This window comes from Mirounga angustirostris, unplaced genomic scaffold, assembly GCF_029215605.1.
Source record: "Mirounga angustirostris isolate CCGP_5_RB_7025 unplaced genomic scaffold, mMirAng1.0.hap1 SCAF_12, whole genome shotgun sequence".
NCBI classification, from domain to species: domain Eukaryota; kingdom Metazoa; phylum Chordata; class Mammalia; order Carnivora; family Phocidae; genus Mirounga; species Mirounga angustirostris.
Window position 1 is genome coordinate 43,664,317 of NW_026991720.1, and position 27,002 is coordinate 43,691,318.

General features: G+C 40.6%; 2 protein-coding genes across 7 annotated transcripts in view; one reads left to right on the forward strand and one right to left on the reverse strand.

Moving 5' to 3' along the window:
• The window catches only part of NT5C3A (5'-nucleotidase, cytosolic IIIA), a 48,590-nt gene extending 37,637 nt beyond the window's left edge, over positions 1-10,953 (forward strand). For 4 of the 6 annotated variants that reach the window (XM_045864449.3, XM_045864453.3, XM_045864451.2 and 1 more), the window contains 8 exons: positions 2,906-3,004; positions 4,088-4,157; positions 5,026-5,072; positions 5,755-5,840; positions 7,286-7,375; positions 8,599-8,761; positions 9,508-9,708; positions 10,229-10,953. In XM_045864449.3, the coding sequence (XP_045720405.1) occupies positions 2,906-3,004; positions 4,088-4,157; positions 5,026-5,072; positions 5,755-5,840; positions 7,286-7,375; positions 8,599-8,761; positions 9,508-9,708; positions 10,229-10,330 (858 nt within the window). In that variant the 3' untranslated portion in view covers positions 10,331-10,953. Of the gene's footprint in view, positions 1-1,270; positions 1,358-2,905; positions 3,005-4,087; positions 4,158-5,025; positions 5,073-5,754; positions 5,841-7,285; positions 7,376-8,598; positions 8,762-9,507; positions 9,709-9,966; positions 10,114-10,228 lie in introns of all 6 variants that reach the window. The other 2 variants (XR_006788736.3, XM_045864454.2) reach the window with 2 other exon arrangements.
• A 5,773-nt stretch (positions 10,954-16,726) lies between these two features.
• The window catches only part of FKBP9 (FKBP prolyl isomerase 9), a 38,452-nt gene continuing 28,176 nt past the window's right edge, over positions 16,727-27,002 (reverse strand). The window contains exons 8-10 of the mRNA XM_045864447.2: positions 22,779-22,924; positions 20,482-20,645; positions 16,727-18,089 (exon numbers count right to left, since the gene is read on the reverse strand). Coding sequence (XP_045720403.1) covers positions 17,913-18,089; positions 20,482-20,645; positions 22,779-22,924 — 487 coding nt within the window. The 3' untranslated portion in view covers positions 16,727-17,912. The remainder of the gene's footprint in view (positions 18,090-20,481; positions 20,646-22,778; positions 22,925-27,002) is intronic.

Consider the following 27,002-nt stretch of genomic DNA (forward strand, 5'->3'; position numbering starts at 1 on the left):
TGTCTTTCAGGCCCTAAGTGATACTATAATCCAATCTATTAGTTGTTAACCTAGCAGAAACCAGCCTACTTTGAAGTGGCTTTGGTACTATTTTCCTATTCATTATCTGAAGTTGCTTTGGTACTATTTTCCTATTCATTATCTGAAAGAGATTATCCTATCCTATTTAAATATGGGTGTTGGGTGGTGGTGGTGTTTTTTTTAATTGAATGTATTATAGGATGTGATTTGCATGAGGCAGGACATCTTTGTCAGTATGGACATACTAAAATAAAATGTTTAATTTTCTTGGTGAAAATATAGTTAGTGACATTTATCTTCTGTTGCTTTCAGTAGTGGGTTAGTTATTAAGTCAAACATATGCTGACTACTATGCATCTGCCAATTAAGGCAGAGGTAAGAGCAGAATATAGTTGTTAGGAGATGAACTTACTAGTTAAGGTATTTGTAGGGGAGCTATAGAAGTGATATTCCAAAACAGCAACGGTTTCTAAAACTCAACAGGAAAATGGTGTAAGTACTGCTAATCATCATATCCCTGGCATCTAGCGTCTGACACAAAGTAGATACAGGTAAATATTTGTTAAGCAAATTAATGGATTAATGAATGAAGAAAAGGAATGTAGGAATAAGTGCCTATTTGCTTTTCTCACCTATTGAAAAATCACTGTAAAATAAATATTTAGATAACCATTATTCTGTTGACACCTCTAAAGTCCAGTTAAGTTAAAAGAATCACTGTTTGATAGTTAGTTGCATTGCAGGTTATCCTATGCTATTTAAATATGGCTTTTTAAAATTAGGCGTATTGTAGCATCTTTCATTAGTGGAGAAAATTTTAATGTTAGCATTTCTCCTTCCTGTATGTATCTTTCAGTCTTAGGAAAACAGTTTAGCCTTTTTCCGATTTTCTAATTTTGTCTATTATGCAGAGACAGCATAGGACCTGAGAGACTCAGCTGGTCGTATGCTCTTGGAGCAGAGCTATAAGGTCTAGGGAATTTTCCATAATCATGTCTGTGATGCACATGAAATATGTTAATATTGTTGGTAACATACCCAGAATAATAGCATATAAAGTAAATAAAGGTTACTGGGTACAAACCAGTATAGAACCTTGATTTGAGGTTCTCTTACTGCCCTTTTATACTGTGGAGCTACTATATGCCCTCTAATCTCCTATCCACCCCCACCGTCTTCTTGTACACATGCTCTAAGAACACTGTGCCTGTGCATTTTACTCTGATCAGTTTCGTTTTCTCTGTGATAGGGTAGAAGAAAGAAACAATATTTAACATTAAATTGTTGAGCAACACTAAATCCTGAATAAACCAGCCTAGTAGCTGCCTAAGCCCAGGTGTTGTAATACCTTTGTTTGTTTGTTTGTTTGTTTGTTTGTTTTTAAAAGTAGGCTCCATGCCCAACATGGGTCTTGAACTCACGATCCTGAGATCAAGAGTCTTATGCTGATGGTCTCATACTTTTTAGTAGTTGTCTTAAACTGAAATAAATCTGTTGTAACATTTATGCCAAGAGCAATGAAATTATTTGGGATTATTGGTATTACGTATAGTATGATAAAGGAACAAAGATCTTGAAGCACCTTTTCTTTTTTTTAAAAAAAATATTTTTTTTATTTATTTGAGAGAGAGAATGAGAGACAGCACGGGAGGGAAGAGGGTCAGAGGGAGAAGCAGACTCCCTGCCGAGCAGGGAGCCCGATGCGGGACTCGATCCCGGGACTCCAGGATCATGACCCGAGCCGAAGGCAGTCGCCCAACCGACTGAGCCACCCAGGCGCCCTTGAAGCACCTTTTCAAGTTAAATATATTTAAAATATATTTTAATTACCTGCACAAAGGTACACTTGAGGGGAATAATCATGTAACATTTGTTACCTTTCTGCTAAGATTTTTTTAAATGTAAATATAAATGTAAGCTAAATCTTAAGCAGAAAGTTTTTTTGTTGGTTGGTTTTTTTTTTAAGTAGGCTCCATGCCTGGTGTGGAGCCCAGTGCGGGGCTTGAACTCACAACCTGAGATCAAGACCTGACCTGAAATCAGGAGTCGGATGCTTGACTGACTGAGCCACCCAGGCACCCCTTAAGCAGAAAGATCTTATAAGAAAACTCTTTATCACGAAGTTCAGATAGTCCCCATTCCACTCTAAGGTTTTATTTTGATTAATGAATTCTGCTAAAAACATTTTTATAACAGTATATGAAGTAATAATTAATTTTAAAAAGCCAGATGAAAAAATATATGAGAATGAGATAAACTATGTGCATAAACAGGCATGTTTGTAATCATAGAAATGAAAATAATGGAAAATAGGGGCACCTGGGTGGCTCAGTCGTTAGGCGCCTGCCTTCGGCTCAGGTCATGATCCCGGAGTCCTGGGATCGAGCCCCGCGTCCGGCTCCCTGCTCGGCGGGAAGCCTGCTTCTCCCTCTCCCACTCCCCCTGCTTGTGTTCCCTCTCTTGCTGTGTCTCTCTCTGTCAAATAAATAAATAAAATCATAAAAAAAAAAAAATGGAAAATAAATTTAAATGTTTACTTGTTTATCTTTAGGTAGTAGAATTCCAAGCCATGTCTATTTTCTTTTTTATATTTTTTCTGTTATTTCTGTGATAACCGTGCATGACTTTTATAATTAGGAGAATTATACTTTTTGATAATATATTACAAATATAATTTTGTCTTAATCTTTGAGATAGAAACTGTTAATGTGCTTCAAAAAATGCTATATGTATAAATGGTAATTTGATATGATTTGCTTTTTTTTTTTTAAATAATGCCTCAACATTTTTACATCTTAAAATAATATAAGCTTCTGCTTGGCATCAAAAGAACCTGGGGAAAGAGGAATTAAAAATAGTTAATTAACTTCCGTTTATTTTTTAGATGCCTGAATTCCAGAGAAGTTCAGTTCGGATTAAGAACCCTGCAAGAGTAGAAGAAATTATCTGTGGTCTTATTAAGGGTGGAGCTGCCAAACTTCAGGTGAATAATTATCAAGAAGTCTTTATTTTTAATGCTCAGGCGGACTCATCTCATGTTTTGTTCAAATCTGAGTAATACTAAATTCCAAGCTAACTAATGCAAGTGCCTAAGTATTAAACCGTTTTAAGAATAATATTCAAATTTGGGGCGCCTGGGTGGCTCAGTCAGGTGAGCATCCGACTCTTGATCTCAGCTCAGGCCTTGATCTCAGGGTTGTGATTTCAAGCCCCGCAGTAGACATATGTTTTTTTAATTACGGTAAAAAACACGTAATAATGAATCTGTTCTCTTAATAAATGTTTAAGTGTACAGTACAGTATTGTTAACTCTGTGTGAATTGTTATACAGCAGATTCCTAGAATTTCTTTATCTTGCATGACTGAAACTCTATACCCATAGAAGAGCAACCCCACATTTCCTTCTCCCCCCACCCCCAGCCACTGACAACCACCATTCTATTTTCTGCTTCTATGAGTTTGACTAATTTAAATACCTCACTTAAGTGGAATCATGCAGAATTTGTCCATCTCTAAGTGGCTTATTTCACTTAGCATAATGTCCCCTCAAGGTTCATCCATGTTGTAGTATATGACAGGATGTCCTTCTTTGCAATTGAGAGCTTCATATAGTTTAATTGTCTCCACTGCATTTTTGTACATTGACCAGGTGGGTTGAAATTGTGCGACATTTTATCTCTATCAAGAATAGTAGCCCAATCACCTGCACCTGCAAATTTTAATACTGATTAATCAGATTTTATTTGGTGACAGTGCTGGGGCACTGAAGGTATCACTGTGTACTTAAGGTGATTCCCAGGACTTAACTACAAGGCGATACCCTAAGTGCCCCAGCATTGCCACCAAATAAAATCTGGTTAATCAGTACAGGAATTTGCAGTTGGAGGAGATAGGCTGCTGTTCCCAATAGAGAGGTACATTAGAACACACAATGCAGAGAGAATAACCTGTGGGGGTGGGGGCAGGTCAGGGACTGAGCACAGTCCCATACCTCTAGGAAGGGTGCAGTATGTGTCTGCCCTTAGTGCCTGTATGGTCCATAATGCTTTTCCCCCTTTCTTTACAGATAATAACAGACTTTGATATGACACTGAGTAGATTTTCCTATGAAGGGAGAAGATGCCCAACATGTCATTGTAAGTGTGTCATTCGTAAACAAATTCATGAAAGTAATTCTTATTTTAAGATCTTTTCTTACCTATATGATCTATAAGATTGACTGGGTTTTTTTTTTTTCTTCTTCTTTTTGGACATTGAAAATGAGAAGACTTGCCTTTTTCTTCTTATATTTTGAGGATTTGTTTTTTTCACCCACGTTATATAAATGACTATTTTCAAGTGTGGTTTTGGTTGCAAGAGGAATGAAGACTTCTGAAATTTTTCTCCGATGTGGTCTGTTCATTATCTATTGAAGAAATATTTACATGGATCGTAAACTTTGGATTAACCTATAGAAACAGCATTTATCAACCACTCTGGTTTTCTAAGAACGTTACTGAATTTTTTTGTTGTTGATAATATAAATTAAGTAAAAGAGTAATTAAATAAATATCCAGTTAAAATACGTTGCTAGGATAATACACCTTTTTTGTTTTCCAAACTTGGCAGTGAGTTTTAAAAAAATAATACTCTTCAACCTGACAAAGAAGCAGTGATATAAGGCCTCTCATTTACTGGAGGTGCACATGGAATTTGAGAATTCATTTTGATACTTTATATTAAAACCACTAGAAATCATACCCTTTGGCCCAGTAATTCTTTGGAGAATTCCTAATGAAGTACTCCCAAATGTAGGAAAAAAGCTTTAGATCCAAAGTTTAGATTTTAAAACCATTAGGTTCTCTAGCAATGGCATGTGTACTATAGAACTAAGTCCAAAAGTTGTAATGACCATGCTTGGTGGACTTGGCATTTAAACTTAAAAGAAAAGTAGTAAGTTATTTAAAGTAGTGGTAGCATCAGTCAGAATGTTTCTTTTAATGCTAGTTTGCTTTCACTCTTCAGATGTCATTGACAACAGTAAGCTGGTTACAGATGAATGTCGAAAAAAGGTAAACGCTAACGGTAATCCAGAGTTACTCAAAGTCTTCCTTTTGCCTGAGAATTTTTTCAGGTTCATTCACACAAACAATGGATATAAAGTGCTTCTAACCATACCTAGCACCTAGTAAACACTGAATAAATGTTACTTTTATTGTGTGGGTTATACACTCTCAACATTATTTTAAAGAAAAAATTAACTTTTTAACAAAAACAAAATTTACATAAAAAACTTTTAATTGGTTATCAAAATATTCTGCTGTTCTTACATTAGCTGTACATTAAAACAAAAGTACTTTGGTTTTGTGTAGGTTTTGCTCCTTTAAATTGACCAGGAAATTGCCTCAGTTCTCTGCTTGAGTATGTATCTGTCTGTGTCTATGTTAACAACATAGGACTCCAAAGATGAATCAAATTTAATACTTCCATATGAGAACGAAAGGGTTTTTTGTAGTAATAATTTGATTATTAGTCGGTTTCACTGAATTGCTGACCTGAAAGTACTTTGTTACATATAAACTAGATCAACAAAGATCTCTTCAGTTGATATATGCATTAGCCAAGTACTCATGATCTAATCTTTAACAGCAGTTTATGGAAACCATTTGTTTGTATTGTTTTGCTTTCTGTAAAACTCAGCAGCTTAATGACAACTCTGTCATCCTCATGATTAAGTTATTCATTTATTTCTAGTTACTGCAACTAAAGGAAAAATACTATGCTATTGAAATTGATCCTGTTCTTACCATAGAAGAGAAGTACCCCTATATGGTAGAATGGTAAGTGTGTATCAGACAATGGGAGGGTTAAAAATATAATAAAATAACTTTGCAGTTACAACTAATGGCTTATTTTTCCCTTTTAGTGTATATAATAGATTCATAAAGTATCCGATGAGCTAGAGCAGTGATGAAATATAACAAAATGAACTATAATTTTCTAATCATTCTAACAGTCTAGAATTTGTTTTGTTCTGTTTTTTTTTTTTAAGATGAAGGTCAGTGAAGATAAATTTAAAATCCTACGCTTAAGCCTTAAATTAAAAACAAGCATTTTTTTTTAAAGTATATGGACAAAATGTGGCTGAAAGTGTGAAGAAAAAGAATTGGGATTTAAATTGACTCTGAACTGAGCTAGAGCCAGCAGGTTGACATAGTTGCTGAGAAATGGACCCTTAGCGTTGGCTGCATTAATGGAAATACAGCCTTCCAAGCAGACCACACTGAAAGCATTGTGCTGAGTCCAGAGAGAATGCTGTTATTAAGAGAAAGTTGACAGCTCTGTAGAGTGTGTCAGAGGAATCCACAAAGAAAATCACAGGAACTGGAGCCATCCCACTTGGGGAAGATTTCACAGAATAGGGAAAGCTGCGATTTGAGAAGCAACAACTGTGGTTTTAGAATCTTAAGAGACCAGGAGTGATGTTATTTATCTTCATTATCCTATGACCTAACCTGAATACCTTGCACACTTAATTAATGTGTATGGTACGAAATGTTGAAAAGTTGGACCTGGGCCACATACCTGTGGAAGCAGAACTCGAATCAGACTTGGAAGTTTTAAGAAGACTGATATCAGCGTGATGAAAGAAAGGACTGTCTAGTAATTAGAATTTTCTAGGAATAATATAAGCTTCCCTGGCAGAACGAGCTCACTGACATGATGGGAGCTGACCCAGAGTGGAGGGTCACTTAGGAGGCTCACAGGGCTTCTGCGTATCAGGTAAAGAGGTTCTAAAGGTCTGTGACTGAGATGTAGTGATTATAGGTGCTTTGATGTAATTATAACAAGGATTTTCTCTCGCACACTAGGTAGCACCTTCACTACTAAGCTATTTCACGACAATTTAGACTACACACAGGTGAAACAAATGACTTTGCTCTAATTCTTGTAATCAGAGAAGTGATTATTCCTCCCCAGGTTGGATTCAGCTCTTATCTGTAGACTGAGGAAAGGTTTACACGTCGTATCTTTTTATTATTAACACATTTAAACTAAGAGGTTTTGGGGAGAACTGGGAAATGCAGTGAGAATATGTTCTATTATATTTTGAGACATTAGGATATACATTCATTAGTGATGAGTTTAAATTTCTAAAATTTAAGTCCAAATTATGATGAATGAAACACTGCATTATCTATCACTGAAGAATGCTTTTTAATGAAGATGATAGTTTTAATTTGCTTTAATTGATATTCTCTTTGTCTTTGTACATAAACTCCAGGTATACTAAATCACATGGTTTGCTTGTTGAACAAGCTTTACCAAAAGCTAAACTTAAAGAAATTGTGGCAGAATCTGATGTTATGCTCAAGTAAGTTTCTTGGGTGTGTTTGCTGTTAATTGTCTACAGACTTATATATGTATTCAAGTGTGTGTTTTTATTAAAACAATATATAACTATGTTGCATATAAAAACATAGCCAAAATATGCCACCTATCACAGAATAGGGTGAGGTAAGGAATTTAGAATTAGAATATTACATCTTGGTATAGGGAATAAGAACCTTATGAGATTTAAGTTTGTTTTCTCTCTTTCTTTTTTTCTTTCTTTCTTTCTCTTTCTCCCTTTCTAGAAGTTTATGAAACCAGGACAATTTTGAATTTTTTTAACAGAATACTTTTGAAAAGACATGAAATATAAAAGGAATGTTTATAAATCAAGTTGAAAAAAAAATTTTTGCTCAAAGTGTATAAAGTTACATGAATCTACTTTCTGAATTCTCAGACTTCCTTGAAAACTATCTCTAGGAAAAGTGACTATGATTTAGCAAATAATAAAAATATTTGTAATACACAGATGATAAGATAAAAATTTTTAAGCTTCTTTTCAATACGGTTTACCACCTCTAACAATTTTCAACTCATTAGGTAAATATGATGATGCCTTTTTTTTTGATGATGCTACATTTTAAGGTGATTTACCTCTAAGGAGGAAAGCATTAAGTGTCAGAAAGAGTGTGAGGACAGCTAGTAAGTATTTCATTCCTTTGTAGGCAGCTTAGCCTGTAGCCCAGGAAGAGTAGAAAGGGGAGAAACTTAGATTAAGAACATGACCAACAGCTGTTAAACCTTAGGTAGGAGAGATGCCAGATGTAAAGAGAATGCAGCTCAGTTCCTGCCCACCCCCCTCCAGTTTTCTAAGAGGAAGTAGTTGAGCAGGATGACCAGCAGGAGGTGCTCCAGCTCACCCTAAATGGGTTTCCCAGGGTGAAGCTTTTCAAGATGTGGTTAACTATTTGCTGTTAAATGGTGTAGATTGTGAACTGTAGGCTTATATCCATATTTAATTTGAGTCTAAAAGCATCTAATCTGTACTATTAGAATTTATTAACAGGAAGGAAAGAGTTAACTGTTGTTTGAAAAACTTGTACTACTATTGTCATAGACATCAATCACCACACTCTTGGGCAGTATTCTGAAAAGGGAATACGAATGAGCTATGGAATTAGGTAGAAATGTTTTGCTTTTTTCTTTCTAGGTGAAAAGGAGATATATCTTGCTCTTTAACAATCAGTTCCTACCTCCATCTTTCAGGGAAGGGTATGAGAATTTCTTTGATAAGCTCCAAGAATACGGTATCCCTGTGTTCATATTTTCGGCTGGTATTGGTGATATACTAGAGGAGGTAATCCATCAAGCTGGGGTTTATCACCCGAACATCACTGTAGTGTCCAACTTCATGGATTTTGATGACAGTGTAAGTACAGCAAATCATTCTTCGTAATTACTTTTAAAATCTGAATATATTTTAATCATATAAATGCAATTGTTTTTTATTTAATGTATATTCATTAAATTAGGTCACTCAATAGGCCTACTATGGAACTTATCAACTCCCAGTGTTATAATATACCTTTCTTAAACTTTTTTTTTTTTAAGATTTTATTTATTTATTTGACAGAGAGAGAGAGGTCACAAGTAGGCAGACAGGCAGGCAGAGGGAGAGGGAGAAGCAGGCTCCCCCGCTGAGCAGGGAGCCTGATGTGGGACTCAATCCCAGGACCCTGGGATCATGATCTGAGCCAAAGGCAGTCGCTTAACCAACTGAGCCACCCAGGTGCCCTCTTTCTTAAACTTTTGTATCCCAAGCTACAGACCAATATTAAAATTAGGAAAAGTTCTTTTAACATAATTTAATGCAGCAACTCTGAAGACTCAATATCCATAGGTGGAAAAAAAGAAGTGAATTAGAACTGTCGTTATTTGAACAAACTCTTCTAATCAAAACAGTACATTATGACATACAGAAAATGGGACCTCCAGTTAGGAAACAAATGAAAAGTAAAAATTGGATTTTTAGCTCATTGTGTTTGACATTTAAAGTAGTCTCTAGAAAGTCATTAACGTCTCAGAGCCCTTCTTACCTATCATGAATGTGAAAATAGAACAAACAGAATTTGCAGTTTGAAACCTATTTGTTTCAAAGGATTTATATTTTTATAGGGAGTGCTGAAAGGATTTAAAGGTGAACTAATTCATGTATTTAACAAACATGATGGTGCCTTGAAGAACACAGAATATTTCAATCGACTAAAAGACAATAGCAACATCATTCTGTTGGGAGATTCCCAAGGGGACATAAGAATGGCAGATGGAGTAGCCAATGTTGAACACATCCTGAAAATTGGATATCTAAACGATAGAGTAAGTATATAGATCTGTCATTTAATTTTCTTGTAAGAAAAATAAGGATGGAGCTTAATGGGAGCTTGTTATTAAACGTGTGTGAGAAAGTAGTTAGAGACATTTGATTGCTCTTTAACCCTATACTTTGGTGTGGTTAAGGGATTTAGGATTCATATGTGTGCCATCGGTATTGGGGTGGCTTCTCTGGCCTTTCCCCACTAAAAACCTGAAGCACTCCTTAGTCATGAGAGTCAAAAATGTCCCCAATGTTGCCAGGTGTTGCTTGGGCACAGTCTCCCCAGTTGAGAACCACTGGACTAGAGAGAAATGACTTTAGGAGTAAAGCCACCATGTGGGATGATTTCTATGTCCATGAGTCTTCAAAGTTTGAAAGTATTTCTTCATTTCAAAGGTTTTATGAAGGTAAATTTAATTTGCTACATTTTGCCCAAAAGATTAAACCTAACAATGAGATTCACACTGAAACTATTTGCTTCTCCTTCCTGCGCATCCATGTAATTTTTTGTTGTTGATTTAGGTGGATGAGCTTTTAGAAAAGTACATGGACTCTTACGACATTGTTCTAGTAAAAGACGAATCATTGGATGTAGCCAACTCTATCTTACAGAAGATTCTGTAAACAAGCATTCTTCAAGAAGACCTCTCTCCTGTGGGTGCAATTGATGCAAGAACTGCTCACCTATTCATCTTGCTGAAAGACTTCTATTTATAATGCGTTCTTGCTCTTGAAGTTTTTTTCTCTCCATTACTAAGGTATTTTTGGACATATTGAATCCAGCAACTGGAAGCTCCTTTTTTTTCCCACCTCTCAACACACTCCTCAACTCTATTTTTTAACAGATTGAAAAAGAAAATCGTAAAGCCAAAATTTGAAAAATAACTCCCTGCATTTCCAGAGTGAATTTTTTAGTGTAATGTTATCATGAGGTTTTTGAGAAAACTTTTTACTCTGGGGAAGTTTGTATAAGTTTAAAAAGAAGTTTTATGAAATGGTGAAATAATGTGCATGATTTTAACTGTTGCCATTTTTGTAATTGGGGTGAATTATGCTGATAATATCACTGTCTCCTGAAATTGTATTATATTTGGTTATTCTGTTCCGTGAAAGTCAGTATTTGCCAGAAAATATTGGCACTCAGTGTTTGAAAAAAACCATTTGTATCCACATGTCACTAATCATTACAAAATGTTCTATATTGAAGCACTGATAATACATATGAAATGAAAAGCCTTTTTAAATTATACTGTCCAGACAATTATTATTCGTTTATTCAACAAATACCTATTAAGCATCTGCTATGTTTTTCCTGTGTGTTTGAGAGAGAGAGGGAAAGAGGGAGAGATAAATCCTAGTGTCATTGTCATAGTGTCTATTCAGATTGAATATTTTTAAACTTAGACATTATAAGTTTAAGGAAAAAAAGTTGCAGAGGAAATTTAATCAGCCCTTCAGAAAATACTGGGGACTGGGAAAATTTGTTTTCCCTCATTGAAAGTATCAGTAAAAGAGGGTACTTTGTTGTAAGTCTAAGAGTTTCAGAAATAGCCACCGGCAGGGAACAAAGTGTAGCTGGATCTCCTGTTAACTAAAACTGAGTATTGCTAAATTAGGAACTGGCATTCCTCTCTGCAGTCTGACTTCCCATTCCAAATTTCTGCTGCCCCATAATTGGTTTCCACAAGGTTTAGACTTGCCATGGTGATAAATGTGACCCTGACTCTAACCATTTTCACTCCAGAGTCTACGAGCCACTAATTCCATAAAGCATCTGAGCTGTGATACAGAGCATGTTCCAGCTGGCTCTGGACATCCAGTGTGGTCGGCAGTCTCTAGTCCAATTTGATGTGGCAGGTAGGCAAGGCATTGCAGTAAAAACCTTTTCCCTAGGGCAGCCCATCCTTATCCTCTACCACTACCTCTCCTTTTTATAATAAACAATGAAACAAACTCTGCAGTGGCCAAAAGTAGACTATTCCCTGCTTAAGTTGGGGATTTCTGATCTAATGGTAGCTTTTTATCCCGTATTGCTATTAGAGTTGGCCATATTGACTGTTTTCCAAAGGACCTTATAATATGCTTCTAAAGAGGAGCATGGTGCGTGGTGTAAATGTAAAGAATACTGAAGTTTTGACCTCCATTCTAGTCATGGCTCAGCCCTGTACTAAGACTATAGGTCAGGCACCTCCCTTTAAAATGAGGGCCTGGAGGGCATGCAGGTTCTCCAGCCCCTTCCGGCCATGCCCTAACTGGATTACCAAACCAAGGCCCCTGCCTCTTCTACAATCTGCCTGTCACCCTATCACCTCTCACTGCCCTTTTCTACCAATATTTAAAATAATTTGTTTTCAAGTTCAGCTTTCGGAGAAGTTTAGTGTAGCCATTAAGAAATGGGCTATAGAGTCAAACTGTCTGGATTTGAATCCTCTTTCTACCATTTAGTAGCTGTGTGACCAAGACACATTATTTAACCTGTGTCCCAGCTTGCTCATCTGTAAAGTGAAGGTAATGATACATCCTCTAGATGTAACATTGTGAGGATGACATGCGCTCATCAACACCGAAGTGTGCTTTTAAGTTTTATATTTGCATTTAGAATAGCTTAGCACCAGTATTCAATATGGTTAGCTCTTACCCATCCACGAAGCAGTTTGGATGGATGGAGGAGATGGAAATCTCTTTCATAGCCCTAGTGAATATTGGCAGTGTGTAGTCACTACCATGTTCTCTAAAGGGTCTAGCATTAGCTGTTAAGGTTTTTTGGGTTTTGTGGGGTTTTTTTTTTTCCAATTTTGAATTTTACTTTAGGAGGTAAAGCAGTTTTGGGTGCTGAGATGAACGATTTTGATGAAACTGAAAAACAAAAACAACTATCAGAGATACTAGTTTGTTCCAGAGTGATTTTACAAGAACTCTGCATTCCATGGTATGTTTAATAGACACCAGAGTTGATTAGGTAGATTATTAAAGGGTTTTGTGGGGGTTTTTTTTAAGATTTTATTTATTTGTCAGAGAGCGAGCACAAGCAGGGGGAGTGGCAGGCAGAGGGAGAAGCAGGCTCCCAGCTGAGCAGGGAGCCTGATTCGGGACTCGATCCCAGGACCCTGGGATCATGACCTGAGCTGAAAGAGACGCTTAACTGATTGAGCCACCCAGAGGCCCCATTAAAGGTTTTTTTAACCACACTTTAGGTTCAAGGTTTTCTCTTTGGTGTACCCCATGGAGCATCAGGAAGGAAAAGATATGTGGGATCTTGAATAACTAATCCTGGAACTTGTCCAAGGTTACCTCAAGATTCACCAATCCTGCTGTGTTTTATACTTACTCTGGTATTTCAGTACAAGTTTAATAGATAAGATAAAATGTGCCCAAGTTGTAAGGGGCACAGGCCTTCAAGTCAGTCAAACCTGGATCTGAGTCTTAGATTCTCTCTAGGATATTTAGTAAGTTTCTAACTTTTCTAAGCCTTGGTTTCCTCATCTCTAAATTGGGGTATGAACTTGAGGTGAGGATTGAGTAAATGAACAGTTACTTGTCCAACAAATACTGAAGTCCTGGCTGTGGGCTAGGTTCTAGAGAAACAGTAATTAACACATCCCACATGCCTCCTGCCCTCCTGTAGCTTCCATCCTAGCAGATGTGACAGAAATAAGATACTATGAAGAAACCAACACAAATATTTTAGACAAGGCAGCCAGAGAAAGCTCTGAAGAGATAGTATTTCAGCCAAAGCCTGAAGGATAAGGAGCCAGCCATGTGAGGAATCGAGGGAGAAACAAACATTCCAGGGAGAGAGAATGGCAGGTGCAAAGGTCCTGAGTAAGAAAATTGAAGCCAGAGGACTGGCTTAACAGTGTTATGAGCAAAGGGAAGAATGGAATCATTAATGGGAGGTGAGGGTGCCAGATTACACAGGGCTTTGTAAATCATGAGTTTGGTTTTACTCTCCCTGCAAAGCAGTGCCATGATCACGCTGACATGCAGAAAATGGACTGGTGAGGCAGATCTACCCCAGCAAATCAGTGAGGGGGTTGCTGCAAGAAGTCTGGACTAAAAATTACAGTAGGGCTCAGGGAGAAGTGGATCATTTTCACTAGTTTAGATTTAGAAATGACAAGACTTGCTTTTGGGTTAAACGTGTGGGGTGAGAGAGGAGGAAGGGTCTCGAAGATGTCTGGTTTAAGCAAGTGGAGGTGAGGGAGGAAAGAACAGGCTTGGGTGGAGGGTGTTGGGAAGGCAGGGGGAACGCACATTCTCTTTTGGACATGCAAAGTTTGAGGTACCTGTGAGGTACACAAGGGAAGATACCAAATAGACTAGAGCTCAAAGGAGAAATTTAGGCTGGGACCAGGCATTAATTGTCTGGGTTTAAATGAGATACGAATATGGCCAGTGTAAGCTGGAAGGACTCCCTTGACCTATTAAAATTCCAACATTAAGGACAAAGACCACACCGAATCAAACACTATTTCAATAAGCACGCAAGTTTTATATCTGCAACTAGCAATAAATAATTGGGAGCAGTATTCTTACTTTATAAAGAGATGCAGATCCCCAAGAAAGCCACCTTGGGGCACCTGGGTAACTCAGGTTAAGTGTCTGACTCTTGGTTTTGGCTCAGGTCATGATCTCAGGGTCCTGGGATCAAGCCCCACATCGGGCTCTGTGCTAGGCCCAGAGTCTGCCTGAGATTCTCTCTCTCCCTCTTCCCCTCCCACTCGTGCTCTCTCTAAATAAACACACACACACATACATACATAACATACAAAAAGCAACCTTGTTCCTAGAAACCTAAGACGTTGAAGTGCAGTGTATCAGCACTTACGTAGAATCTTGCAGTCAGGTCAACTCTCCTGCTAAAATGAAATGCTTTTTTCTGTCTTTTAAGTCATAATTTTGAAAGGTATTATAAATTCCTAAGTAATCAGAGATCAAAACTCACCGGGTTTTAACAAAATAATGCAGATAGCTTATGCTTGCAAGGTTAGCCCAGTGGTGTTTCAAGGACACAGATCACATGCATACTCAGATGTCATGTTCACTGAGATGCTCTAATCTCCCACTGGGCATCAATGACCTACTTCATCTTTAGGGCCCAGAGTTCAAAATCTGCGTAAGTCAGAAGTTAGGTGGTCCCAATCTAGAGCCTGTGATAGCTGTCCTATCAAGAGATCCAAGCTGCCCCAAGCAGCAACACAAAAACTGTGTATAAAATATGATTAAGAAAAATGCCCCGTGGCATCTGTACCCCATATTTGGCTCCCTAACGAGTACTCACATTCCTGCCGGCAGAGCTGTCACCCAAATTAAATAATGCAAATGTAAACACGTGTTGCATCAGCATTATAAAGTGAGGCCATCTGAGCAGTTGGTCCTTCCAGAGATTAAAGCCCCTGACACAGTCACAGATAACTGAATGCCCTCCTTAGCAACAGGAAGAACAGAAGTGCCCACGGAGCATTCAACAACAAGCCAAAGGTTTAGAATGATAAATACCACACAGTATTATTTATATGTGGCATGAAGAAAAAATTAAGCTGAAGTCATAGAAACAGAGTACAAAAGTGGTTACGGGGGGGCGGGGGGAAAGAAATAGAGATTGGTAAAAGGGTACAGACTTTCAGCTGTAAGATAAACAAGGTCTGAGGATTTAATACGTAACATGGTGACCTGTACTGTATAGTTTTAAAATTTGCTAAGAGAGTATAAAACATAAATGTTCACACACACACACACACACACACAAACTGAGGTGCTAGGTGGGGGAGAGATCCTTTCACAAGTAAACATATATACATATATCAAATTGTCACATACACTTTAAATATCTTACAGTTTTATTTGTTCATTATACCTCAGTAAGGCTGGGGAAGGAAAACAAAACAAAACAAAACAGGTGGCAGGCTGGAGACTCAAGAAGAGCCAGCATTTCAGTCTGAGTCTGAAGGCCAGAGAAGACCAAGGTTCCAGCTCAGCCACTGGGCAGGCAGAGTTTAAACACAAAAACAAGCTAAGGGTTCCCTCTATTCTGGAAGCTCTGAGGCCCACAGTCCTTAATTTCCCCAGAGAAACGTGTCTTTTATTCAGCCATCCTGTCTACACCACCAAAGAAAACCGCCAGTGAAGAAATTCAATCAGGACCGACTAAAAACGGGGGGCAGAGAATAAGCACCAGGTTTTTTTTATCTTCATGAAGATGTGTAAGGATAGTGAGGTGTTACAGGTCAGATGCATTCCAAAGGACAATTTAATTTAGCAAAATTATTAACCTATGTAGTGCACTTAAGGAATTCTGTTAAATAGGAAATCAGGAGTGACGGTGCGCTCTGTAGAAGGCAGGTGGAAGAATGACAGTTACCATGACAACAGCAGCCAGGAAGGCCACGGCAGGCGTCTTCTCTGCCTTCCAAACCGTAGAGTCCCCGAAGTTGCTTCTGCAAACAGTAGCATTTGCTTTTAAAAAACATACATTTTCTCTATACATGTGTCAGTCATTCCCCCATTTGCTCCCACTCCAATCCCTGCAGTCAGTCTCTCTGCGCCCCCAAAAGCTGACCTCTAAGACTACCAGCCCCTAGCCTCCTCCTCCTTTGGCTTCAGCTAGTGAGAACCAGGGACAGGACAGAGAAGCAGGGGTCTCTGCCCTCACTCCTCTGCTGCAGTACCAGCCACAGTTCTGGGCATGTCTGTGGCTCCCCTTCACCTTTCAGGCCCAGGGGTAGAACGGCCTCCTACTGGTGCTCCCCAACCGTTGTCATGGTACTTGACATCCTTACTAGGTCTCTGTGCCCTGCCCCCACTCCTCTAAAGTCCTTTATGCAGCTTCTCCTCAAAAGTCCCATGTGAGGGTGTGTTTCCTGCCAGGACTCTGACACACCCGCTGTATACTGTACCTCACACTCCTGCAAATTCAGAGGCAGTCCTTGAGTGTTTATCAAGGGGACTGTCAATGGATAATCAAGGTGTATTCTCATGGGATCCTCTCAGCCCTCAAGTAAAACTCCACAAAACCTGATGTTATAATTCAATTTTTTATATACGAAACGATGAGTCTTCCAACATTTATTCCACTGAATGAGTGCACAGCATTTTCATGAACTATCTCAGAGCTACATCAGTACAAAACAGTTTAAATTAGTAAAATAAAGCAGTTTCCAAAGGAAAATCATTGATTACTTCAGGATGGATGCCACCACCACTTGGGAACAGAGCACGTAAGGCAGCAAGGTGGTTACTGCGTAACATGGGGACAGGCTAGAAGATAACCATGTCCTTGTTTCCCTACACAGAGGCCCCTGGGCTTTCGGGCACCTCCCTCTCCAGGACACGAATGAGTGGAAATATGTCACCTTGTTTATGCTCATCCGTTGGGGTGACATTTCCATCTTGGTCACAGTGAGATACTCTGGAGCATGGCTTAGCCACCAGCCCTGTGCATATCTATCTGACCGAAAGATTCCGGGAGGACAGAGCAATGGGAGTAAGAAAGGGTGAAGCAGATAATCTTGCATGGTAAACACAGAATCAAATTCTCTACTCGTGGTCCAAGATGCCTTTTGTTGGTCCACTGATTTTCTTCTTAACTTCCAAGTTACCCAGCCAATCAGAAGACCACAACAGGTAGGGCCTGATTAACTACAAAAGCACACATGTACGAGTTGTACGTGTGTGTGTGTGGCAGGAAGTGGAAGCTGGGCATTACCAGAACCTGTAAAGGCCACTGACAGTTTTCTGGGGCTTTCGGGGAATGCTGCTGGGACATGCCCTTTGTCTTTTCTGCTCATCTGGAGAACACTTAAAACACCAGCAAGTTAAAAAACAAAAAAATGTGAATCCTCTTTATGTGGATATCCTGGACACTTTCTCTTCTGTTCCCTCCAAGATGGTTGTAACTTCTGTATGACACTATTTTCCTTTAATAACAAAACTACCCGGAAGCCTCACAAAACAATGGCTGACAGGGCAGCCTTTTCAATATTCTACACAGCCCCTGCTAAGGCACCTCGAACCAATTTTGTTTCGTATCCCTGGCATGTGGCCTAAAGTTCTCACCATGTTTATCAACGCATCCCTGACATGCCCCAGGTACTGTTGTGACCGTCTACTGCTTGTGGACCATTCCCCTTCTGAGAGACCCTTACGCCTCACTTCATGTTCTGCCACGACAGGGGGCTTGGTGTCACACAAGTGGCCTGAGTCAGGTTTAGAGTTCATCATGTTTGGCCTCCTGGTCTTTGAGTTTGAATTCTTCTGCCGTGACCTTCCCGTCTCCATTCCGGTCCTGGTTGGTGAACATATTCTTCACAATCACCTCAGCATCAAAACCAGGAGCGAGTTTCCCTTTGCCAGATGCCACCTGGGCATGAATGTACTCTGAGAACTGGAGAGAGGGAACAAGATAGGACATGAGATACAGCAGCTGAGCCTGGGCCTGAACAGAGCCTGAACAGAGCATCCCGAGGGTGACAGGGCTGGAATTGGAGGCTGAGCTCACAAAACAGACACAATTTTATGAGCTACACAACCTGTTTGTTTGGTAAAAACAAACCCCTCCAGATGCAGGTTAAAAACCCCTGACTAAGGACTCCAGGAGCCCCTAGGTTCCAGGCACCCAAAACACAGCTATCCTTTCTTCCCTAATCAACACTTAGTTCTCCACCAAAGGCTAATCCCCTAACCACCCTAGCCCCTGAGAACACTGCTGCCTGCGCCCATTCATTCATTCATTCATTCATACAGTAAAAACTTGTCTACTGTGTGCTGAGCACCATCCAAGATCCTAGAGAGACATCAATTTAAAAAAAGTCTGCCCTTGTAATTCTAGCATATCCTAGTAGGAAAGATACAATTAGAAAGGAACATTTTAAAAAAAATAAGGAAATCACATATTAAGTTAGAAAGTGAAGTGCTCTAGAAAACAAAAGAGTAGAGCCAAGCAAGGAAGATCAAGAGCACAGGTAGGGGAGGAGGTTGAGGTCCTGATCCAGCAGTCAGGGTAAAACCCTAGTGAAAAATGAAGACCTGTGCAAAGGCTTGAGGGAAGGGAGGGAAGGAGCCAAACAGTTATCCAGGAGGGAAGGGAGGGAAGGAGCCAAACAGTCTTCTGAGAGGAGAGACAACTGGTGCAAAGTCCCAAGGGGGGTGCATGCCTGGTGGTGGTGGGGAGGAGCAGCTGGAGAGGAAGTTACAGTGACCAGGTCAGGGAGAACCTTTGTGGGGGCCTTTACAGGCCACTGTGAAGACTTTGGAAATGGGGATCTTCTTCGGGGTTCTGAGACAAGGCGAGCCATGATCCAGTTTAAGTTTTAGAAGGCTCACTCTGGCTGCTGTGAGGGGCAAGGGTGAAAGCAGGAAGACCTTCGTGGAGGTCCAAGCCAGACACAGCAGGCACTGGACCATAATGCTATAGAGTGGAGATGGTGAGAAGTGGTCAGGCTCTAGATAAATTTTCAAGATAGAGCTAGAACGATTTCCTGCTGGATTAATTATAGCCTATGTGAGAAAGAGGGGAGTCGAAGATGACTGAGTGCTCTTGCCTGAGAGTTGCCATCAGAGGAGATGAGGAAGGCTTTGGGTGAAGCAAGACCAGAGGAGGGAGGTAGCAGGAGTTCAGAAAGTGAAGATGTCCGGTGGGTAGTTAGATGTAGGAGTCTGAAGTAGAGAGAGAAGACTGGACTGGAGCTACAAGTTTGGATGTCATGGGGCTATGGATGGCAAAGCCACGGGACTGGTTGAGATCACCCAGGAAGTGACGTTAAGGTGGAGAAGGTAACAAGCTCAGGACTTCAGGCTGGGGCACTCCGACATGAAGAGATCAGGGAGAAGATTCCTGAGAAGGACTGACTCGTGAAGGCGAAGGAAAACCAAGAAAGTGTGGTCTGGAAGCCAGGGAAAGAAGGCATCCTGCAAAGCAGTTGGCTTTGTCCAAGTTCGAGGAGAGTGAGACGTGACCACTGGTTGCAGCAACATGAAAGGCACCAGTCACCTTAGCAAGACGTGACATGGAGGGACAAATGTCTAACAGGAGTGGGTTTAAAAGAGTTTTGCCATTTTTGCTGTGAAGGGAGCAAAGAAATAAAAGAAATGGAAAGATGCACCAAGAGAAGGGAAATGAGCTTGTGAACCACCCAATAGCCGGGAAAATGTGACTGATGTCAGAAAGTGGAGAAGGCTGGAGCCCTGTCCTTGAATAAGCAGATATAGAATGGGCAGAGTAGTGGAATTTAGCAGGGTGTGTGTGACAAGACAGACCACTCTACTGCCCAGCTCCACGAAGGGGCGTTTGCTACAGAAGAAACCACCAAGCACCTAGATGATCAAGACCAGGGTATGTATCCTGGCTCAAACCACTGGCTAGCTGTGTGACCCTGGGCAAGCCATTTACCTTCTCTGTGCTCAGCTGCTTCCTCTGAAACAGGGATGATGACTACATGGCTGCCACAAGGGCCAGGCAAGATAATATATGTGAAAAACTCTTAGCATAATGCAGGCACACAGTGAGCACCCAGGAACTGAGAGTTGAATTGTGAGCCCTGGAATCAAGCCCCATACCTCTCAAGGCTTCAGTTTCTTCAAAGAGGAATTGTGAGCTTCAATTTAGAGCATGTGTACAGAAGTGCTTGGTACATGAGGGTGTGCAGGTTACCATCATGGCAAGAAACAGGCAAGGTGTCCTCCTCACTCTAGGAAGGTTTCACATTCAGAATGGATCCCCTGCCCTAATAAGGCTCCCCTGGCTCCTTTAGTCCCGCTTTCCTTCAAAGGTCAGTTACCTCTTCGAGGAGGACTTCTCCATTACCATCCTTGTCGATTTCTTCAAAGAGGTTGGGTGACACCTCGCCATTCCATATGAACATGTACCCCTCAGGCAGACCAGCCACGAGCTCCAGCAGCTCAATGTCAAACACCAGGACGGCGCTGCCAGGCACTTCTCCATCTGCCTCACCGACAGGGGAAGAGACAGTGTTAGTGCCACCAGACAGCGGGCATGCCCATCTCAACCTCCTTCCCCTCACCCAGGGTTCCCGCTGCCTCATGGGTGGCAAGCATTTCTTGTGAGAGCAAGAAAGTTCCACACCAGCAAGAGGTTTTTTCCAAACTGTAGGTAGTGACCATTAGTGGGTCATGAAATCCATTTACAGGATGGTGACCAGCATTTTTTTAAATTAAGAATAGAATAGATAAGGATACACTGCACCTAGAAAGGATAGGTATGCTTTTATGAAACTTGAGTTCAATTTTATATATAAAACTAAATGTATATGTATGTATGTATAAATTGCATGCTTATGTGTACTACAGATGAGATAAAATGTATTTTTTTTAAGAAGTTTTTATTTATTTATTTGAGAGAGAGAGAAAGACAGAGAAGGAGTGCGTGTGCACACATGCAGGGGGAGGGGCAGAGGAAGAAGAAGAGAATCTCAAGCCGACTCCCCACCGAGTGCAGAGCCCAAAGTGGGGCTCGATCCCATGACTCATGAGATCATGACCCGAGCCAAAACCAGGAGTCAGATGCTTAACCGACTGAGCCACCCAGGTACCCCCATGAAATTTATTTCTTACTGTATGTCTTGGTGAAAAAGTTTGAAAGCCACTAGTAGAGACTATAGTTGTAGAACTTTTGAATAAATCCTACAGCAGAACCTTCAGAATATTACAGTATGCCTTAAAATCCTGATCTAAGATATGACTATAAAAACAAATTTATGAACAGTATATACAGTATGAACCCAAAAGAAATTATATAAGCATGTGAATATATATACACATATATAATATGTCTTATTTGAAATTATTATATATTACAAATACTTATATATCCCATGGTCTGATAGGGTACACATTTTTTTTTAAGTCTTTCTTCTTGGATTGGGGAGACTAACAGGCAGTTGTGGGGTTTGTTTTTTTTTTTTTAAATAAGCTCTACACCCAACATGGGGCTCAAACTCACGACCCTGAGAACAAGAGTCACATGCTCCTTGGGCTGCGCAAAAAAAAAAAATTGTGAAAAAGAGAAAATCAACCCAAAGTGATCTTTTATAAGTTAGCGCTTCCCATCTCCAGAAAGCAGGAGCATAAAACATTGAAGAAGATGGGGTTCCCAAATCCCCTATGTGTAGGACTCATTTTGACCCAAATCATGAAGTCAACCATACCAACTGTGAGGGCAAGGTAAAGCTAGTATTTCCGAACTTGACACTCATCTCTTCCGAAAGGAAATCTTCATGGATAGCTTACAGGTTCAGGAGAAGTGAAAAGCAAAGGCCTGCAGCATTCCACTGTCCCAGGAACCTGTTCCAGAAGGAAGCCTCAGCTTCACTTAACACAAATCACTGGGAAAGCTCCTTTAGGGACATTTCCCACACATGGGTTTTTTCACAGAAACTCCTGCTTTCTTAAGGAGGTGTGGGGTATTAACACTGAATTCACAGGACTCTTTAAACAAAGATGCTAAATTTAAGTATTAACTCATGACATTATTATATTATCATGTGTTATAGTATTAATATTATATTAGGTATACAATAAACACATTTTAATTATATATAAAATGTATAACATTATGATTATATATTATAATATTAACTGATTAATAATATTAATTCTAAACCCACAGATTCTTTGGGTTTTTTTTAAGTTTCTTTTTTTTATGATTTTATTTTTAAATAATCCCTACACCCAATGTGGGGCTCGAACTCACAACCCCAAGATCAAGAGTTGTATGTCTACCAACAGAGCCAGCCAGGCAGCCCTGATTCTTTGGATTTTATTTATTTTTAATTTTATTTATTTAACACAAGTAGGCAAAGCAGTAGGCAGAGGGAGAGGGAGAAGCAGACTCCCTGCTGAGCAGGGAGCCTGATGTGGGGCTCGATCCCAGGACCCTGGGATCATGACCTGAGCTGAAGGCAGCCGCTTAACCGACTGAGCCACCCAGGTGCCCCGTCTTTGGGTTTTAAATGGAAGAAGCATACTGTGGTTCTAAATATGGCACCCCCCAAAAGCACAACATTCAGACTGTGAACATGCCCCAAACACCCTGTAATGCCATTTGTTGCTTACTCACCCACACCAGCCTCCCCATAGCCCAGGTGGGGTGGAATGACCACTGTCCGTTTCTCTCCAACGCACATCTCTCTGAGACCCATATCCATTCCCAACACAACTTGTCCAGATCCCAAAACAATATTATATGTCTTGCCTAAATTCCACCTGAAAAGGAAACAGAAGAGTCCCCAGTTAGGTCAGCAACCCATTGGTAGTTGAGAGTGTATTCATGAGAACACATCTACATCTCTTCTGTGATCTTTCTGCCAAAAATACAAAACCCCTGTCTAATCAGGAGAAAACATCAGACAAGCCCAAATTGAGAAACATTCTGCAAAATAATGAAAGTATAATCTTCAAAAGTGTCAAGAAAATCAAGGGAAGTCCAAGGAGCCATTCCAGAGCACTGGAGCATATTGAATGGGATCCTTTTGCTTATATAAAAGACCTTATGGGAACAACTGGCAAAACCTAGGTGGGGTCTGAGGATTAAAAGATAGTAACATACCAGTGTTAACTTTGTGGCTATAAAGTGTGTGTTGAATTATGCAGGAGCATGTCCATATTTGTAGGAAAGGTGCACGAATGTACTCGGGTGGTGAGACATCATGGTGGCAACCTACTTCTCAATGATTCCAGGGAAAAGGAAGTCCTTTGGACTGCTCTTATGACTTTAATCAATACCCCAGTAAGGAATTTTCATGAGAATTTGAAAAACATATAATAAAGACCCTGGGTTTTGGATTTAGCAAGACCTGAGTTTGAATCTTGCTTCTGCCACTTAACTGGACCTTGAGAAATAAAATCCCTCCATTTCCTCATCTAGAAACCGGAGACAGTGAGAGCCATCTCACAGGGGTGTTCTTCTTAAGAGTAAATAAAATAAGTCTGCTGGCAGCCAGGAGAACAAGCATAAAGAGCTCAGTAAGGGAGGGCGCCTGGGTGGCTCAGTTGGTTAAGCGACTGCCTTCGGCTCAGGTCATGATCCCGGAGTCCTGGGATCGAGTCCCATATTGGGCTCCCGGCTCAGCAGGGAGCCTGCTTCTCCCTCTGACCCTATCCCCTCTCATGCTGTTTCTCTCTCTCTCTCTCTCTCTCTCAAATAAATAAATAAATAAAAATCTTAAAAAAGAGCTCAGTAAGGGGATGGCCTTGAGGGTGTGAAGTGCTTATGTCTGTAATAGTTCTTGACTTTAGAAAAGTAACTGAAAGTTTAACTTGAGCCATGGCTGAAATTATCCTTGATGTCCACCCATCCTGGGGAAATCCACATAAATAAAAGTTGGGGCTCCATCACCTCAGTTGCTACTGAAAATAAATCTCTTCCCAAACGCATGGCACTCCTGCTTTCTGCCATTCCCTAAAGACGAACAATGGAGCTATTCTTCAATAGCAAGGAGGAAAAGCCTCCCCAGTATCTGCCCGTTACCAGGTGGCGACAGCGCCCCTTTGGGTCACTTCTCCTTCTCAGGCTTCCCAGCCTCCCCTGGGGGCAGGGCTACCGCCATCTTCCCTTCTGAAACTGTTCCCAGGGCCAGGCTGGTTGTCAGGCACCCAGAAACCAAAACAGAGTTTGCATCTGTCTTACCTGGGACGAAACCAAAACAAAGCCAACTCGGGCATAGGCTGCCTTGGCTCAAGGCCTATGGGAGGGAGCAGGATGTCCTCTGTCCCGCCTCCCACACAATTCGTCCTTTGTCAGTAGCACAGAGACACCCTCACACTGCCTTCCTCCAGGGACCCCTGGGGACCTCCCATGGGACTACTCCATTTCAAAGTCTTACAGAGTAAGTCGAAATCTCATTTAGTCGTCAAATAACAAAGGCTTATTCTTCTTCTCTGAGGCCAATATAAACACACATTAAGAAAATCCTCCAAGCAAACATTTTGCTTTCATGTATCACCTCCAATGCCCCACTAATTCTTCTTCCTCAGATCAACCTTTTATTTATTTATTTATTTTTTGCCAGTTTTTCTCTGACATTCTCCTCATTCCTTCTGTGCATTCCCGGCTTCCCATCCACTGCAAGCTTCCTGCTGCCCACTTGCAGGCCACCCTCTCTGGCTCTTCGCCCGCATTTCCCCTCCATCCTCTCAGCAGCCAGCTTCTCTTATGCTGATGAAAAGTGCCCACAGCGTCACCTGCCTCCTTGTTTACAGAGCCCGTGGAAGGCTCGGGGTGGGAGCAGTCTCATCTTCCTCTCCCACACACAGGAGGCAAACACCCACCATACATCCTATTTTCCCATTATTCTGAAGCTCACACCCATAATAGACCAGCGGGGATGCCAGATGTTACTCTTCGGTATAGATTTACATGGAACACAAATGACTCCCATGGTCTAGAATGGAGTCTGATAAGAGGAAGGAACATCACGTGGCTCCTGGAGACTCTGCAGGAATGTTATGAATCCACCAAACGTTAGAAGGCAGGAAGGCTGATTCTCCCCACCCTCCACAAGAAGCATATCCTGAACCCATTGAGAAGGAATTCCTTTGTTCATTTTCCACCCCCACTTCCCCTCACCCCCGCCCCAGAGTAAGAGCACCAGACAAGAATATGAACATCAGCAAGAGCAGTGATAGCAAGCCATTGACCTTACAGACTATTCTAAACTTGTGGACCCTAAGCTCATTTGATCCCCCAAGCAACAAGCCATGTTTCTTCTCTGCTGCCCTCCAAAGGCTTCTAATATTAATGCAAGGAGGTTTGTTGTAAAGCAGGTCCTTGTAAATCTGAGCTCCGGAAGCTAGTACATATTTCATTGATTCTATAATGCACATAGTTTCACATTCTAACATCTCTGTAATTGTGATACACTTTATGATTAGCAGCATGTTAATTTGGGGGCAGTGTTTTTACTTTCTTAGAGATACATAAAGTAATGCTTCTAAAAATCAACACATTTTAGATCTGATGAAAAACACTAAATGCATTAATATACAGGATCTCGTAGCACCAGAGAGAATGCTCTGAAGAGCATGTCCCTAGGGCTCCGTCTCCATGTCTGGCTCTTGCCAGCCCCTCCCCAACAATGTCACCTGAAGCTGGAAGGCAGAGGGGCAGGTGGGAGGGAGAGAAGGCCCTCCTCATTCAGCATAAATGCAGCAACACATATTTATATGAAGCCCTTCTTTCTCCCCAGCCCAAACTTAGGAATCTAAGTCAGGCTCAGTACGAAAATGGATATACTTATAAAGACATATAAAGGAAGGCTGAAAATGTTTCTTTCCCAGAAAAGAGAATATTTTACCTACAATTACATCTAAAGATTCAGAAATATAAGAAGCTCCTTTTTACCAAAATTGCTCAATGATACTCATTTATACTGTTGATTCCTACTAATAAAATTTCAGATTCATCTCAATCAATTAACATTTATAAAATGCTCCCTTGGGGCGCCTGGGTGGCTCAGTCATTAAGCCTTCAGCTCAGGTCATGATCTCGGGGTCCTGGGATTGAGCCCCACATCAGGCTCCCTGCTCGGTGGGAGGCCTGCTTCTCCCTCTCCCACTCCCCCTGCCTGTGTTCCCTCTCTTGCCGTGTCTCTGTCAAATAAATAAATAAAAATAAAATCTTTAAAAAAATAATAGTAAATAAATAAAAATAAAATGCTCCCTTTGTGCTATGCTCTGGGCTAGGTGTAAGGAATGAAAATATGAATAAACATGTTGGGTTTCTCTAAGGTATTCAGACCAGCAACACAGATAGAAACAAAAATAAATAACTATGTTTTGCTAATAAAAATAATAACTTAAAACATTATGAGACACAGAAGTGGGAGCAGCTGATTCTTCCTGGGAATTAAGGAAAGACTTTGCAAAAAGGGAGGACATTTTAGCCTGGGCAGAAGTTGGCCAGAAAGAAGGGGTTAAGCAGTGCACATCTTGCACCACCGCACATGGCAGCTCTATGAGGGGAAAAAATGGGCCCTAACAGAAGATGAGATCAGTCAAGCAGATCGGAGCTGACAAATACAGCCTGATGTGCCAGACTGTGGAGATTATAATGCAACTGTGGGTTAATTTTTAAAGACAGCAGTTAGAAGATGACATGTTTTTCAGAAAGACAATTTCACAGGAGCAAGGTGAGACCATTCATAGGGAACTTTTAGAATAATGCACCTGAGCAGTGAGGAAGCATGGAGAGAAAAGCTCTCAACCAGGATCTGATGAAAAGCAAAGGAGAATCCTGGGAACCTATGGCTGTTACCCTCCAGGCTTACGCCCCTACTGTCCCCAG